General features: G+C 31.9%; 3 protein-coding genes across 3 annotated transcripts; 2 read left to right on the top strand and 1 right to left on the bottom strand.

Moving 5' to 3' along the window:
- Positions 1–5,691: 5,691 nt before the first annotated feature.
- LOC137820601 (uncharacterized) lies at positions 5,692–6,759 on the bottom strand. The gene has a single exon (XM_068624762.2). The coding sequence runs from the start codon at positions 6,757–6,759 to the stop codon at positions 5,692–5,694; it is 1,068 nt and encodes a 355-aa protein (XP_068480863.2).
- An 8,512-nt stretch (positions 6,760–15,271) lies between these two features.
- Positions 15,272–16,819, top strand: LOC137820603 (uncharacterized). The gene has a single exon (XM_068624765.2). It carries the CDS (start codon positions 15,272–15,274, stop codon positions 16,817–16,819), a length of 1,548 nt encoding a protein of 515 aa, XP_068480866.2.
- Positions 16,820–17,376: 557 nt separating this feature from the next.
- LOC150025115 (uncharacterized) lies at positions 17,377–18,148 on the top strand. Its single transcript, XM_090294737.1, has one exon. It carries the CDS (start codon positions 17,377–17,379, stop codon positions 17,983–17,985), a length of 609 nt encoding a protein of 202 aa, XP_090150863.1. The 3' UTR covers positions 17,986–18,148.
- The last annotated feature ends 542 nt before the right edge of the window (positions 18,149–18,690 follow it).

An 18,690-nucleotide genomic window follows, 5' to 3' on the forward strand; every position in this document is an offset into this window, starting at 1 on the left:
GGGAAGGGAATAAAATAATATTTGAGTGTTCTAACAAGTCTGCATCGCATATCAGAGTTTTTGCCCTTATGCGTAGTTATTTTAAGAGCCATCGAGGCTAATTGTTTCCCTATGCTGGAAACTTGAACAATTTTTTTTTTGTTAAATTAGGGTTATAACTTTGGATATTTAGTTTTATTCTTATGATTTTGAATTCAGATGTTTTTTATTTTTATGTTTATGACCCTCGATATTTATTTTTATTGTTATGTTTATGTTTATTATACTATTTTCTTTATGGTTTTCTTTAAGGTATTTGTTCATGTAATATACATAAATAAATGTTACATGATATTACAGTTAACATTTGAAGTAAATAGTTAATCTTTGAAGTTATTTTCCAGAGTTCACTTACAACATGGAGTTTGCTGAGCTGAAGACATGAAGTTGTTTTTATTTTTATTTTTGCTGTAAATAGAAATTGAGAGGGTATGTAATTCAAAATTTTGTAATGTGTAATTTATTTATTATTTTATTTATAAACAATAATTATTTCTATATTATTATTATTAGGTATAATTAATTATTATTTATTTATTTTTATTAGTTCTTTATTATTTATTAGTTATTTGTTATGTAATATTTATTTTATTTAAGAAGTAAAAAAACCGTAAAAGAGATGAAGACAATAGGTAGAAACATCAAAATATGAAATCGTCAAATAAAAAAACCCAAAAAGGAAGAAAAAAGAAAATAAACGATGAAGACTAACCTGTTCTTAAGATGAAAATGAATGTGCATATTTACACTCAGAAACTCATTTGAAAGTTCAAATATCGCGCTCAGAAACCCATTGCAAAGTTCAAACATCGCGCCAAAGTCAAATATACCGAAAAGATGAGATCTGCACAGTTGGTCATAGATGAGAGCAGATGGTGCAGTTGCTAAATTTGTGAAACCTAAGCAAAATAGAGGAGAGAACGTGAGAGTGGTTTAGGGTTTACGAAGGGAATGAAGAGAACGAGAGACATTGGTGCTTATATGAGGGGAGTGTGACCTCATGTGCTTGCGACATTTGTCATTGTTTCATTAGTTGATTGGTAAGAGATTTGCTATATGTGGTAAACATAAACTATATAGTTTACTTCGTACTACAATTATTATTATTATTATTATAACATGATATTACAATTAATATTTGAAGTTTACACTTAATATTTGAAGTTATTTTTCAAAGTTCACTTACAACATAGAGTTTGGTGAGATGAAAACATGAAGTTTTTTTTTTTTATTGTTGTAAATAAAAATTGAGAAAATATGTAATTCAAAATTAGTAAATAAAAATTGAGAAATTATGTAATTTAAAATTTTGTAATGTGTAATTTATTTAATAATTTATTTATAAATAATAATTATTTCTATATTATTATTATTAGGTATCATTAATTATTATTTATTTATTTTTATTAGTTCTTTATTATTTATTAATTATTTTTTATGTAATATTTTATTTATTTATTTTTATTAGGTGATATTTTTTTTATAGAATACCCCTGTGTTGTGCACGGTAGAGGGCTGGGTAGTACAAATACATTACACACCATAATACTTTTTGAATAAATGAATCACCTTTATTATTCACACAAGCAATTTTTTATATTCCCTTTAAACGTGATGTTTACACTGTTTTTCTTATTTAATTATATTATGTTTTTGTATACTCTTTTTGTTTCTAATTTGTGGATATGACATTTCATAGAACAGTTAATATAGTTTTACTTCTTCATTATATTGATCTTTTAATGTTTTAAACTAATCATTTATATTCATATTTATAATTAATCAATCATAACATTTTAATCAATAAATAAGATGATTAACTCATTAAATCTACTATGTAATAACATGACCAATTCTAGACCAGATTAAAGTCATTTTAATTTTAAAATACTCTTGAATAATTACAATCATCACAGATACTTTTAATAATATTTTATAAATAATACATGTCTTTAAAAACATAATCCATATTAATATAATATTATTAGAGTTTTAATTTCTTAGTATACTTCGCTCAATATTATTATTTTTATCAGTAAAGTAATAAATATATATACAATGAATTTTATATTATAACCGATTTTTTACACAACTTTTTTCTGATTCTACTCTTATTTAATATATTTGATCTTATTAGTACAATAGACTATTTCGTTCATTTCATATGAATTATTTAGAAAATATAATTATTTTTTAATTTTTAAATTCTTTCAAACTAACTTCCCACTCTTTCCTTACTTCCTTATTTTAAGGCAACAACAAAAATAAAGATAACACACTCTCACCCTCACTCCTCCATTCCCACACCAAATCTTACTTATCAAATAAAATAACATTCATTTTCAATCACTCTCTCCACTCAATTTCAAACAACTTTACTTTTTTATCAGCAATGAATAAATAAAATTAAAGGGGATACTTCAGGGGTATCCCAACCCATATACAGTAACCACAAGTGGACTTCCTATATCATCCACAAAAGAAACTCTCCTTTATGGTTGGAGCAGAACACCCATAAAGTGAGAAAAACATACCAAAAAATATAACCAACAAGTTACCTCAAAGCAACATTCAACTTTACCGAAACGCCCAGAACCGAGGCTACCTACATTCACCTCGCCACGCGACAAGTTACCCATGCAGGGAATAACTCGCCTTGTAGCTTACTCTGGTGAGCACTAAGTGCCACGAGGAGCACAATCTCTGCAAAATCGCCTGCCGCTAATGCTACTCGCCATGTATGCTCTGACCTAAGGAAACCCCGCTCTCGACGAGGATCCACTCGGGAAATCCCCTCGTCGACGAGCGAGCTGTTCCCTTCATCTTATTGCTCATGTTGAGGTTTAACAGACATCTTTATCGAACTAACACATCTGGACTTACTCACCTAAATCTCCAACAGCTTCAAATAAGCTTTCTGGAGAACCCGACGATGTGTCTACCTCGGCGATTTCCAGTTATCTGATCTTTTGTTCTTCGGATACGGCAATGATGCACAACTTCAGCGACCACCGACTACGCACGCATGGAGATCGCCGCTTCATCGACCGGCGATCATGTTGACCTTTGCATAACTTCGACGACCACCGACTACACACATATGGAGAACGCCGCTTCATCGACCGGCGATCATGTTGACCTTTGCATAACTTCGACGACCACCGACTACACACGCATGGAGAACGCCGCTTCCTCGACCGGCTATCATGTTGGCATTTGCATAACTTCGGTGACCATCGACTAGGCACGCATGGAGAACGCCGCTTCAATCGACCGGCGATCATGTTGACTTTTGCAACTTCACGCATGGAGAACGCCGCTTCATCGACCGACGCTCATGTTGACCTTTGCATAACTTCGACGAGCACCGACTACGCACGCATGAATATTTTTTTTATCTACCTTAAATTTCTATCATCATAGAAATTCAACACAAGTAATGCAGATACACATACAACGCCTATTTGTGTGTTCCCCTAGTATTTATAAAGGTAATAAGAACGGAATAAATATTATAAGTAGGAGTATCTCTGTGGCTGTGTAGTCCGTTAGAGCCACAAATACTTCTACGTTTATTTTTTACAAGTGCTTATACAATACGTTTTAAAAAATAGATTAAAAAAAATTAAAATAGTTTTAGATTATAAAATTTTATTAAATAACCAATAGAAAATTAAAAAAAGTTATAATTAAATTATCTTTAAAAAGAATTTACGTATACATTAATTACATTTTATAGCTCTTGAGGTTATTTTTACAAATAAAAATATAATAATTTTCTTGTTTTTGAAATAGTTTTCCCATATAGTACAATATATATAATTTTAAAATAAAAAACACTTGCAATAATATAATTGATAAAGAAATAAAAATAAGTTTTTTTCCAAAAATCTAACACACCAGCGTCAGATTCAAAAAAAAAAAAAAAAACTGTTCGAACTTTAGGATTTTATTATATTAGCATTAAACATGGAAATTAAGAAAAGCAGTTACCTTGCCGAAGAGAAGGAACAGACCAAATGCAACGTTCATTTTCATCAACAATAAGTGTCGCATGCATTTTTTTTTCCCTTTTTACCTAAAATATTTTTTCAAATACAAAAAATTATCTTTTACAGTTAATTTTTTTAAAGATTTTGAAGAAAACTAATTGACTACAACAATATTTCTATATTTGAAAAAATTATTTTAGTTAAAAGTAATACAAAATAGTCACTTGATTAGTTGTTTGCATAAAGCCACGCATATCGATCAGTTAACTCCTGTGAATAAAATATAAACAGAACCATATCTAATATATTAAATTAATAACAACCACCATTTTACAATTACATTAAAATAAAATAAAAAATGACAATATTTGTTATACCAAAACTATAAAAGTATTATTCTACCCACACATTATTTTGTCTTGACAGAGTCCGTGTGAGCATATAAGATATAAAAATAAAAATTGTTCGTGTATATTGTATTAAAAATAATTTTTTAAAAACTCATAAATTTCAAAACCAGACTACAAACTTAAATTTCCACAGCAGATTAATTGTAAAAAGATCATAGAAAATAGTTGAACGACTAGACGTATTTGAATATGGAAGAGTCTACAGATTTGAAAATATGACTGTTATTGTATTTTTATTATTACCGTTAAGTTTTTAAAATATATTCTTTAGATTCAAAATAATCTCTATTCATTTTCTTTAGTTTTTTTTTATCAATAATAATAAATAAATAATATTAACTAAACTACTTTAAAACTAGCCAAATTATAATTCTAAAGCAAAAAAAACCCCAATACCAAAAAACCTACAATCTAAAACTAAATCTAAATCTAAATCGAATATTGGTAAATCATAAATTCAAGACATTAATATGAATAAGAAAAATAAGCGGATAGAATTTTAGAGAAAATCTAACACCAACCGTATTAATCTGAATAAAAAAAAAAAAGCAGATGAACACTAAACTTACAATTGAGTACTGCAAATTTTAGAGAAAATTCATTTTCTTTAGTAGTGCAAATTTTTTCAATAATATATTATAATAGAGTGTATAAAAAAGAAGTTAGTGATGTGTACATGTTCAGTAAACAAGAATTTCTATTGAAATCAAGACCATCAATTGAAGTACCACAAGTTTTATTATACCAAACAAGAAAATATAGCAAGTTGAAGTAGCACAAGTTCTATTATACCAAACAAGACAAATTAGAACCCGAACACTTACTCATTCATCACTTTCATGACACTGCAATTTCAAAGTGAAATTAGAAGCGCGACATAAAACATTAAATGGTATATTTAGCCTTGGAAGAAGTTGAGGAGAAATAGTTATAAGCGTAAAGCTAAGTTTGTAAAAGAAGATTTGCGTTCGATTTCATGATACATATGCCAACAAGTTTTAAGCGCGCGTAATGATATACTTGAGATTCAACTCATAAACCAGAAAATCTTAATTACGATGATCATTGAATTGGAAAAGTAGCATCTCACGAAAACACAGCAGATATATTAAGATAAATCTACAGTATCAAAATCTGATACTGAAAACATAAGAAAACATCTCTTGAAAGTAAAAAAAACCTAACATCCAAATTGAAAAGACCTAAACAAATCCTAATACTGAGACAAATGAGGCAGGAGGATGGGTGGATCAAGAATTGGAGAAATCAGGTACGAGCTGTTTGACGAGGTTGGTATAGGTAAGATAAAGAAGACGATCTTTTGCACCAGTTCGATGGATGTCGTTGTGTTTGCAGAAATATTTGAGATGATCAAGTGTGCAGCAACCCAGCATTTGGCCAAGGAATAAGAACAACCAATTAATCTCCTTTTTGTTTTTCTCAATGATGGGTCTGGTGGTGGTTTGTCGTCCGCAAAAGGCGCATTTTGGGAACACTGGATTCAACCAACCCGCCGGGGCTCTATTATGCCAGAATCCGTTTTTTTTCTCAATTAATTTGCATAACTCACCCAGTTTTTCCTCCAGATCCAGACCCAACTCGAAGTCCTTATCGCACTTCTTGCAGTGAATCTTCCCTTTGATGGTGCGGAAATTGTTCTCCAATAGATATTGCTGGCTGTGGACGGTGGCTCGCTTATTCGTCGCCCAGGGGAACGGCTCAGGAACGGTTTTTCTCACTTTTTTGCACCGCCGACCAGATGAAGTGCGACGAGAGCGACGTACAGAGCCTTTAGCTGCGGAAACAGTTTTCTCCGCATTTGGAGGGTTGGCAGCATTTGGAGGGTCGGTGTTGTGGCTGGAAGAGGCCAATGAAACACTGTTGTTGTTGTTCTTGAAGAATGACGCCATTGAAGGATTAGGGTCAATGATAACGTTAGGGTTAGGGTTAGGGTTAGGAGAAAACATTTGCATTTTCATTAAGGATACGTTTGTCTGGTAAGGGTTTACTGGGGGAAGAAAAAGATAAGGGGTTGGAGTTTCTTTGAAACTAACACTCTCGATCATCTTTGAACCACCACAACGGAGTGAGAGGTTGAGATCTATTTTTTCTTCCGTTGTTACTTGGATGAGACGTTGTTGTTCTTCTATTCTTGTCACTCTGGTGAGATGTTCTTCTTCTTCTACTGTCATCACTTGGATGAGATGCCGTTCTTCTTCTATCATTACTGGAATGAGATGCACTCCTTCTTTTTTCAATGGAGTGAGTTCTTCTTCTTCCGTTGCCATTAAGTTGAGATCTAACTCTTTTTCTGCCATTGAGTTATTGAATAGTGCCGGTGGGAAAATTTTGTCTTGGAAACTATGCGGGTGCTGTCTTGAAAATTGAGAAAAGAATAGGAGGATTGAAGAATATAAAGAAAAAGGAGATAGGGTTTTTGATAAGAGATGAAGATATATGATTGTTTGGTTGTGTATTAAAAGATGAGAGGCAAAGATATAGAGTGACTTTCTTTTATAGTGTGAGTGTGGTATTTGTGAATTCGTCAAACATTCAAACTTGAAAATGTGTGTGGGTAACATAACAGAATTTGCTATCACAATATACTCTATATTATATCTCTATATCTCTTTGGATTCTGAAACTTCAAAAAGTAATAAAAAGGTAGTTAATAAGCTTTAAATCTGATATGTCCAAAATCAAATAACCAATTAACCCGTATGCATTGATACACGTGTACTGGTTTAACTCGTTTCCACTCCACTGATTCAGGTATATATCAGGAGCCCTACTTTTCCTCTCTTCTGTTTTGTTCTAATCTTTTTTTTTGTTCTTCTAATATATATATTTTTATTTATTACAGGTGTTGGACACAAGGCAATATACACTTTGTTATAATATTTGAGGAATTCTATGTAAGGTTGTTTAAAGAATTAAAACCACTTAACAAATTATTTCACAAAATAAATTAATTTATCTTCTAAAATATCTGCAAAGCGTCAACATCGGGACCCGAATAATTCAGATTCAACCCACTTATTCAGTAAAAATCATGTATAAGATTATTTATTTATTTTTATTTCATGGTAAGAGATGGGCAAGGTATTATTTTTAACTCATTTGTAATTTATATTTTAAATTCAGTTTTTATTCTAATCATTTCAAAATTTAAAATTGTGAACAGATTCTGTTTCTGTTAATTTGTTTTGAAATTAATTTTTATAGTTATATAATATCTATGACAATACAATGAGATTCCCTTATTTATGATACTCATTCAGCATAATTAGTTTCTCCACGACTTTTTCGCAACCTTTTCATTTAACTTTTTTTTTCAATATCTCTTACATTGAACAAACATAAAAAAAATAATTTAAAATATATTTTAAAGAAATACTTTCAAAAACTTTTTAATTGTACTATTTAATGATGAGTTATACCTTTTCAAACTTTTTAAAAACCAACGTTTGTTTTCCCTAGTGATTAAGATGGAAACGCTTACTTGGATTTGATTGGAACATCAAATTAATTTTAGTCTGCTTAATAGTAAGTATTAAAGTTGAAAGCTTGTGTTGTTTTTCAATATTATAATAATTAAACTCCCATTTAGGAAGGGCAACTTTTAATATGGTTAATAGTAGTTGAGTATTTTGGAGCTAGTGTTGTGTTTTAAATACTTTAATATTTTAGTTTTATGTTTTTAGCATAATCTTTATTTTTATTTTAGTGAAATTTGTAACAGATAAAAATAAATTATTTTATAATTGAAAATGAAGAAAAAGGTAGACTTATTAAATGTTAAAAACATTTACTTTGACGACAGTAAGTATGCTGGTTTCAGCATTTCAATATAGTCAACAGTTAAGTCTTCAATGTAGGGAGAATTAATAGTTAGAAAAAAATTAATTAATGAGTATAAAACTATTCATGACTTTAAATTTTAAATTTAATAATTTAGTAGCTAGTTTTTTTTAAAAAAAAAATATGAACTATCTCAAACAAATTTATCTTTATATATTTGATTTATCTTGAATGTTATTGAACTCTTTTAATATGATAAATATGTCATAGAAATATTGTTTATTACACTCCTTTAAAAACATTTTTCTTATAAATTATCTGATAGAAATTTATCTATCAGATAAATTTAAGAAAGAGTGACAAAAATGTATCTATAGCATTTCTCTTTTTAATACACTGTCTCCTTCCCAAAATGTTACTATATAAAGAGAGAAGATAAATTTAAAAATAAGTATCATTTTAAATTTGCAATAACATGCATTTTTTTTCTCCTGGAAGTCATGAAGAAAAGTTGGTCGAAACATGCTTCTACAATATATTTTACTTATTTTTAAAATCACTCATATTTAACTTTGGCAAAATCTATATTTTAAATCGAGAAAAATTGCACCAACTCCCTCAAATAATAATAAATAACACTTACACTCTCTTGTATGAGCTAAATTTAAAAAAAAAAAAAAAATATAAAAAAAATAAATATTTTTATAAGACTATGAATGATTTAACTATTATTTATTAAAAATATCACAAAATTATACTTTCATTAATTATAAATTATCTTATAAATACATAAATTTTATGCATTTTATAAAATATTATTCTAATATAAAAATAACTATAATATATATATATATATATTAAATTTATTATTATATTATTGAATTTTGTTCTTGTCGGTTGACTCGCGTTGCCGATTGACTCAAATGGTAGCCCTGGGCCTCTATCTCCGTCTGAGAATCTTACTTTCTTGATCAAAAAACCTCTCACCTGCAAAGACAAAGGGGCGCCTTGACGGCCGTTTGCACTCCGACGCTCAAGTCAGTATAAGGGCAAGGAAACACCAAGCGTATAAAGAAGTTTCAGTCTTCGAAATTGTGTACCTTGTTAGGGTTCTTGGCACCCTTTATATAGGTTGAAACTAGGGTTTACCTTTGTGTTGTTACCCTTGTCTAGAGTTCCTTGGGGAACGTCCTTGCGCCGCTATTTACATAATATTAGCGTATCTGACACATAGAACTTCCCTTAACTAGAGTGCAACGAATAACAGAGTGGCCGCCTAGGTACCAACTTGTGCACCTAATCTTTAGCGCCATTTGTTTCTACGGGTGTCCTAAGTATTCACGTGCCATGCATGCAGCTTCCCTTGGAAACCCTAACCCTAATGGTTCTTAGCGCCTCCAATGATTATTCTCACGTGTCGCGTCTGTATGCGCTATACACACCACGTGCATGGATCCCTCGTGACTTAGGTTTTCCCCATATCAGATGTTTTAACTATAACTAAGGATAATTCTAGGGTCCACCTCACGTGGCCTAACACAACGTTCAGACCGCCGATGTCCGATCTCTCCCTCTGTTGGCGAGGGCTGATGTCGATCTTCAACATCGGGGTCTATGGTACCAATGTCCGAAGACTGACCAATCCTCTGATAGGTGCGTCTGGGGTCCATCTTACGTGGCCCCTGTCCACTATCAGACACCGGTATGCAATGTCTGATGTCAGTAACTGAGGTCGATGACCGAGGACTGATCAATTCTAATAAAAATAAAAATAAAATAAGAAATATAGTATTACTTTTCTAATAAAGAGGTTCATTTCTTTTCTAAAGTTAGAATTTAATGTAATTTTTTAGTCCTATAAGTTTAGGAAAATGGGACCAAAATACTAAACTACTAGATGAAACATCCTTTAAGAAGATATTAGAAAACACTACAATAAATTTTCATTAATTAAATCATTCATTTCTTTTTTGATATAATATTATTTAATTTTTATATTTATTAGAAAATAAAATTTTGAAAATATGTATTTTAAATAAAATAAGAAAGTTCAATTCACTTAATCTATTGTCTATAGAAAAAAATGTTATCATGGTATTATCCTTTTTATTTATGTGTGACATATCAAAACACGTATATATGATTTCTTTGTAGGATGATTACATATATGCTTTCTTTGTATGATTATTTTTTATTCATATGAATAATGTTCTTCATTTTAGGATGATTGTTTGCAAATTTATTTTATTGGATGAAACTCTTAGTAACAATCGATAAAATTAAACTCTCAAATTTAATAAAAATTGTTCAAAATTACGTATAATAATATATATATATATATATATTTTAATTTATTATTTTCTCTATTAGTATACAAGAGAATTCAATATCAAATTATAGTTGTTATAACAACAATTTTGTGAAAAAAATATATATAAAATTCTTATTACTAATTCAATCTTTTATTATAAATTATGTATTATTAATGTGTCTAAGTATATGATATTACTTTTTTTTATGTAGTTCTTTAAAACTCAAAAAAACTTATGGATGACATATTCTACAAATAATTAAGAAGATCCTTAAAAAGACAAATTATGTTTTTTTAATTAGATAATATAAAAAAGTTCAATTATTATTATAATTTAATAATAAAAATTGTACTTCTTATATACGAAATGGAAGTTCAACTAGATCCGAATACTAATTTTTATTTTGTCTCTTATTTATGGAAAAATTATTATTACAGAACTATTATAATGCAAATTAGTGTTTTTTTTTACAAATATTTATATAAAGAAATATATTAAAATTTGTAAGGACGTTTCTAAATTTGGCTCATATATTAATCCAAAAATTAAAATTATTATAAAATTATAATGTAACATTGAAACACAATAAACTTTTACAGATATTTAGAAGAATGCATATGCATAAACCCTACATAAACCGTTGTTGCCCTGTGTTTCGTAAGTTAAGATATAAAGAAAAAGAATATTATTTACTAAAAATATAAGAAGGGAAATTTTTAATTTAAAAACTAATTTTTAATGTTATTATATTAAACATACAAGGAAACATTCTCTATAGAGAGTTTAAATTTTAAAAAAATAACTTCAAAGTTCTGTTATCTCATTCGGATTTATTCCTAACACAGTGTTTGCAGTTTAATTGAACTTTAGCTTTTTATTCTATATCTATATATATAAAGAGATTTTTATTTATATTTTTTTTACATAAATTTGTTTTGATTCTATTCTTATTTAATATATCTCATTTTATTAATACAATTTAGTATTTTGTCATTTCAAATTAACTACTTAAAAAATATTTTTTTTTTTAAATTAATATTAATGTATAGTGTTTATATGACTTTCCACTCATCCAAAATTATTTTTGTATGTATGTTATATTTCTATCATCGTAAAAATTGAGTAAAAGAAAAAAATGTGGATACATATACACAATCGCGCCGGTGTTTCCACTATTAAGAATAAAAATATCATATTAACGACATCCTCTTGTATATTTCTATTGGTGGTGTGGATATGTACTAATCAATGAAATGTTAGGTGAAAGAGGTTTTTTTTTCCTTCTCTAAAAATGGTGTAATTTGATTTCATATTTTTTAAATTGGCTAAATTGTTTTATTTATTTATTTCAAAATTAGATAAATTGTATATGTGGAATATTAAATAATTTTAAAGAAATTCTTATCTATGTTCTTATGGGAAAAAAGACACGCGAAAGCAACACACATAATCACGAATCAACTACAGAAAATAAACAACACAAGATTTAACGTGGTTCGGTCGCCAACTGCAACCTACATCCACACGGACAACTATTAGGTTTTCATTTTTGTCATGTTGCACACCAATTACAAGTACAATGATCTCTTTAAATAGAAACTATAAAAGGGACACAATGATTAAGCCTACTCACTAAACATGGTGTCTAGTCAGCCCAACCCAATTGGTCTTGACTTCATACCCAACAATCTCCCACTTGAAGCCACAAAACAATGTACACACGTGCTTCAACTGTGTTCAATGATTAAGCTCACTCACTAAACATGGTGTCTAGTCAGCCCAACCCAATTGGTCTTGACTTCATACCCAACAATCTCTCACTTGAAGTCACGGAACAATGTTCACCTGCGCTTCAATTGTGTACATGTACTTCTGTAATCTGTCGATGGAACTCAATGCTCCACCTCTAGTTGCCACCAGCCTTCTTAATCATTTTGAAGACTTCGTTAAAACTCCCCTGAGTTTCAACACGTCAGTCACTGACCCATTCTCTGTTCCTACCGGCTCCCACTTACCGAAACTGGCGGATCCTGGTATAGCCTGAGAACAAACATACTCCATACTCAACAAGAAATTTTCTAGAGATGTTTCAACAGCTGGAATACTGGTTTTCCTAACCCACTGTCGTCTAGGAACCTTACGACTCAAGCTCTCATTGCCATAAGTACCTCTGATTGGTCTATCTAAACCTTTCCATGCTCGTTCATCCCGAATCTGACCTGTGGCTATGGGTTTCTCTCTTGTAACGACAACCCTCTTCTGCCCACGAGATTTTGTGAACCGGACTTTGTTTATCTTCTGAACTGAGACGGTCACTCTCTCAGACGGTAATCTGACCATATACAACGAACCATTCTTTCTTCCGCGGGCCATGACAAGATTTCCCTTGATGACCTTCCACTGCTGATTTTCGAACTTCACTTCATGTCTCTGTTCGTCCAACTGCCTAACAAAAATCAAACTTTTCGTCAAGCTTGGAACAACTATGATATCCTTCAAAGTCCAGAAACCAACTGGTGTCTTCAACACTATGTCACGCATGCCCGTAACATCAAGAGTTCTATTGTCCATTAGTCTTACCTTAAAAAAGTCTCCAATAACTAGATTCTACAAAGCTTCAGAATCCATGACCCAAGAATCCATATCGCTATCCGCGCAACAGACTAAAAGGTCCTCGTCCGCGAAGTCTTCTACAATGTTGACTTATTTATCATTTTGGCATTGATTCCTGAAATGCCCCACCTCCTTGTAGTTCCGACATGTTACACTTAATCCCGAGTCTTTGACTGACTCCTTCTTTTGTTCTTGCTCCCACTATCTCTGATATTTTTCTTACCTCTGATGACATATAACGATTCACTAGATAATTCCCCAGAACTCCTTCTTCGGACATCCTCGCCAAGAATGAGATCACGAATCTTCTCAAAAGTGAATCCATCGGATCCTGCTGAACTGGTAACTGCAGTAATCATTCCGGACCAACTGTCAGGTAAAGACAATAACAATAGTAAAGCTTGAACTTCATCATCGAACTTAATGCCCACTGACGTAAGTCTGGCTAAGATCGGATATTGATGTGCTCAGTAACTGAATTGTCATTGTTAGAATATATGGCTTTAAACTAGAGGGGGGTGAATTGTTTAAAGAGGGTTTTCGAAAACTTTTAAGTCAAGAATGAAATTTCTTCAAGAATCAATTGATAAAGAAAATCAGTTTGCCAAACACAAAGCAAAAAGCAACTGCACCAGAAAAACAATCGGTTGTTTCGCAGAAACAATCGGTCATAGTGAGGAGGAACTTGACCAAGCCATTCCAGACTTAGGCGGACCCATGACAAGAGGAAGGCTTAAAAAGGCCCAAGAAGGATATTATTATTTTTGCCTCAAGTAGGATTTGAACCCATAACCAGATGGAAAGTATCAACTTAACCATTGGGACAAATGATCCTTCTTGAAATATAAGGATTGTAGTTTCGTCTTATGTTCTTACAAACAAGAAAAGACCTTTGTAATTTATACACTGTTGAACCTCAGAATAGGGACAAATATTTTGATAATTTTAGAGAGTGTTTCTCTGCTAGGGTTTTTCCCTGTATCTTGCGATCTTATCAAGAATCCACCAATTCTTGTGGCGATCATCCTTAGGCTTATCAAACTTTGTTTGTGGCGCCTTCCTTTATCCAGGTTTTTATTGTTACTGTTTTGAATTTATTCCGTTCCGTAACCCTAAATTCCCAATTTTATTGTCATGTCTATTTGGATTCATATCAGTTGGTATTCAGAGCAAAGGTTTGAGTCATAATATAATTGTGCATCCTGAAATTTTTTTTCCCCTCATTACTGTTCACGTCACTGTTCACGACACTGTTCACGGTACTGTTCATTTTTTTTATTTTGTTATTTTTTAAAAAAAAAAGCAGAAACAGAAAGAAAAAAAAAAGAAGAAATAGAAAAAAAGAAAAGAAGAGAAAAAAAAAGGAAGAAGAAGAGGAAAACAGAAAAAAACAGAAAAAAAATAGTTCTTATTCAGTGCATACTTGGTGTTTGTTAAAAGTTCTAAAAGTGTCCTGTCTACATATTTTATTTTCTCTATATATTATTTTTGCTTGCTGTTTTTTTTAATTGTCTTGCTTGTTTGTTGATAGTGAAATTGTTCTTCACTATTTTGTTCTTTACTATTATTTTTAATTGATTCTGATTGCTACTTTTGAAAGTGATTCTGCATTGATTGCTTGATTCTTGTAAGAACCTTAAGTAGAGAAAAAGTGGTAAAAGGCAGTGTGATCATTAGAAAAAAAAGCCTTATTGTGTGAAACACGAGTGTTGAGTGTAAACACGTGAGAAAGTGGTGTGGGGCCCAAACTTATTGTTATTTGTAATCTGTTTACTTGAGCATGGCAGGGGAACCGTCAAATAGTGGACTGTCTCAACTACAGATGCAAGCCTTAACACAACACTTGGAAAGGATAATGAAACAACAAAGTGATGGACTCCATGAGAGGTTGGATCAAATGGAGCAAGCACAACAAGTAAATCCAGAAAATAAAGGAGGAGATAGGAGGAGAAGAAGAGAAAATGATGGAGAACAAAGAACTCTGAGAATTGATGGAATAAAATTAAATATTCCCACATTCAATGGGAAAAGTGATCCTGATGCTTGATGGGAAATTAAAGTGGAGCATGTGTTTGCTTGCAATGAGTACAATGAGGAGCAGAAGATGAAGTTGGCAGCAGCTGAATTTTCACATTATGCCTTAACTTGGTGGAATAAATACCAAAGGGAGAGAATTAGATATGAGAAACCCATGGTGAACACTTGGACAGAAATGAAAAGGATTATGAGGAAGAGATATATTCCAGCAAGCTACAATAGGGATTTGCAACTCAAACTTCAAAGAATGACTCAAGGGAATAGAAGTGTGGAAGAGTATTTTAAAGAGATGGAGGTGACCATGCTTAGAGCTGGAAAGAATGAAGAAAATGAAGCAATCATGACAAGATTTTTTAATGGATTGAATCATGATATTAGGGAGTTGTTGCACAAGGCTAACCAAGTAGAACAACAACTCAAGAGGAAGGGAATCATGAGGAGTTCTAACAATAATAAAAATTTCAATTGGAAGGATAAGGTGATGAAAGATAAAGGAGTTCCCTCAAGTTCAGTCACATCTTCAAGTGGGAAGTCACCTCATAGATATAGTAACTCACCACCTAAAAGGAAAACAAGTGAGGTAAAATGTTTCAAATGCTTGGGAAGAGGACATTATGCTTCAGAATGTCCAACAAAAAAGAATATGATCAGTTTATCAAAGACACAAATAGTCAGTGAACCTTCAAGTGAAGAAGAGAAGGAAGAGGTAGAGGTGGAGTTGGATACATTGGAGGGTGATTTGTTGATGATTCGAAGGCTTATGGGAAGCAAAATGCAAGCTTTGGACCAAACCCAAAGGGAAAATATTTTCCATACTAGATGTTCCATTCAAGGGAAAATATGTTCACTCATAGTTGATGGAGGAAGTTGCACCAATGTAGCTAGCTCAAGACTAGTTACCAAATTGAATTCGGAGACAAAACCGCACCCAAGGCCATACAAGCTTCAATGGCTTAGTGAAGATGGAGAGATGACAGTGAGTAAACAAGTGGAGGTGAACCTATCCATAGGACAATATAATGACAATGTCTTGTGTGATGTGGTTCCAATGGAGGCAACTCACATTTTGTTAGGGAGGCCGTGGCAGTTTGACACCAAGGCTATTCATGATGGTTTCACCAATAAAATCTCTTTCATGCAGAATAATAAGAAGATCATTCTCAAACCCTTATCTCCTAGAGAGGTGTGTGAGGATCAAATCAAATTGAGAGAAAAGAGAGTCCAAGAGAAAAGAGAGATGAGTGAAACACCTAAACAGAGCAAGAGTGAAACACTTAAAAAGAGTGAAACACATGAGAGAAAAATGAGTGGATTACTGAAAGTGAAGAAGTTGTTACTTTCTAGCAAACCTCTTTATTTACCTTATTGCAAAGACAACACTTTGGTTGCTGACCATTCTAACCAAATTAATTTTCTTCCTAGTGTTGATTCTGTTTTGCAGGAAATCCAAACTCAAGTTGAAGAATTGATGAACAAAGGATGGGTACAAGAGACCATGAGCCCATGTGTTGTTCCAGTAATTTTGGTGCCTAAAAATGATGGTTATTGGAAGATGTGCACATATTGCAGAGCACTCAATAACATTACCATTACGTATAAACACCATACAGGTTAGATGATTTAATGGATGAATTGTATGGTGGTTGTATATTTTCAAAAATTGACTTAAGAAGTGGTTGCCATCAAATTAGGATTAGGAATGAGAATGAATGGAAAATTGTCTTTAAAACAAAATATGGATTGTTTGACTGGCGTGTGTTGCTATTTGGGCTAACAAATGCCTCAAGCACTTTTATGAGATTAATGAACTATGTTTTGAGAGAATTTTTGGGCAAATTTTTTGTGGTGTATTTTGATGACATCTTGATCTATAGCACTAGTTTGGAATTACATGAGGAACATTTGTGTGTTGTTTTAAATGTTCTTAGAACAGAAAAGTTGTATGTTAATCTTGAGAAATGCACATTTTGTACTGAACAAATTGCATCCTTGTGTTTTGTGGTAAGTGCCAAAGGAATTCATGTAGATTATGAAAAGGTGACGGCTATCCAAGAATTCTGTTTACATCATGTTGAGTTTGCTTACAATATGGTTGTTGACAACACATCGAATTGTGATCAATTTGAAATTTTGTATGGATTAAATCCTTTAACTCCAATAGATTTGTTCACTATGCCTAACATTTCTGTTTTAAAGCATAAAGATACACAGGCTAAGGTTGACTATGTGAGAAAGCAACATAAAAAGGTTGAAGCACAAGTTGAAGGAAAAGGTGAAGGTTCTTCTAAACAAGTTAACAAAGGAAAAAAGAAAATAATCTTTGATCCTGGAGATGGGGTCTGGGTACACATGAGGAAAGAACTGTTAACTAGACAAAGAAAATCCAAGCTCCAATCTAGACAGGATGGACCTTTTCAAGTGTTAGAAAAGATTAATGACAATGCCTACAAGATTGATCTTCCAAGTAAGTACAATGTGAGTAACACTTTTAACGTGTCTGATTTGTCTCCTTTTATTGCAGATGATGAAGCTTTGGAATTAACTTCAAGTCTTTCTCAAGAGGGAGGGAATGATGAGGACATCCAAACCAAAGGGCATAGTGAGGAGGAACTTGACCAAGCCATTCCAGACTTAGGCGGACCCATGACAAGAGGAAGGCTTAAAAATGCCCAAGAGACTTTACAGCACAAGGTGGCTAATATTTTGGAGGCACAATTGTCGAATTGCCCACAACTTAAAAAGACTTCGTTGATTACATGCACAACATGTTTGGATCCTTAAAAATATAAGGATATTATTATTTTTGCCTCAAGTAGGATTTGAACCCATAACCAAATGGAAAGTATCAACTTAACCACTGGGACAAATGATCCTTCTTGAAATATAAGGATTGTAGTTTCGTCTTATGTTCTTACAAACAAGAAAAGACCTTTGTAATTTATACACTGTTGAACCTCAGAATAAGGACGAATATTTTGATAATTTTAGAGAGTGTTTCTCTGCTAGGGTTTTTCCCTGTATCTTGCGATCTTATCAAGAATCCACCAATTCTTGTGGCGATCATCCTTAGGCTTATCAAACTTTGTTTGTGGCGCCTTCCTTTATCCAGGTTTTTATTGTTACTGCTTTGAATTTATTCCGTTCTGTAACCCTAAATTCCCAATTTTATTGTCATGTCTATTTGGATTCATATCAACAACCAAGAAAGTGACATTGATCCCCTCAAGACACACACTTCTCTTGGCCAACACACCAACACTAAGAATGTTGATCTTGATCCGCTCAAGAACACACAACACTTCTCAGCAAACACACAAAGATTCTTGTTCAACAAATATAAGGATTACACTTGTTACAGAAGCAAATCTGAAATCAATACAAGCAGAAATCCTATCTCACACACTTTGATTAATCTCAATCTCTAAGCAATCTCAACTCTTTGAAAATCTCAAAAACTTGTGTTAAATGTTATTACTCAAATCTGTT

Source organism: Phaseolus vulgaris, chromosome 9 (genome assembly GCF_051622355.1).
Source record: "Phaseolus vulgaris cultivar YP4 chromosome 9, ASM5162235v1, whole genome shotgun sequence".
Lineage (NCBI taxonomy): Eukaryota > Viridiplantae > Streptophyta > Magnoliopsida > Fabales > Fabaceae > Phaseolus > Phaseolus vulgaris.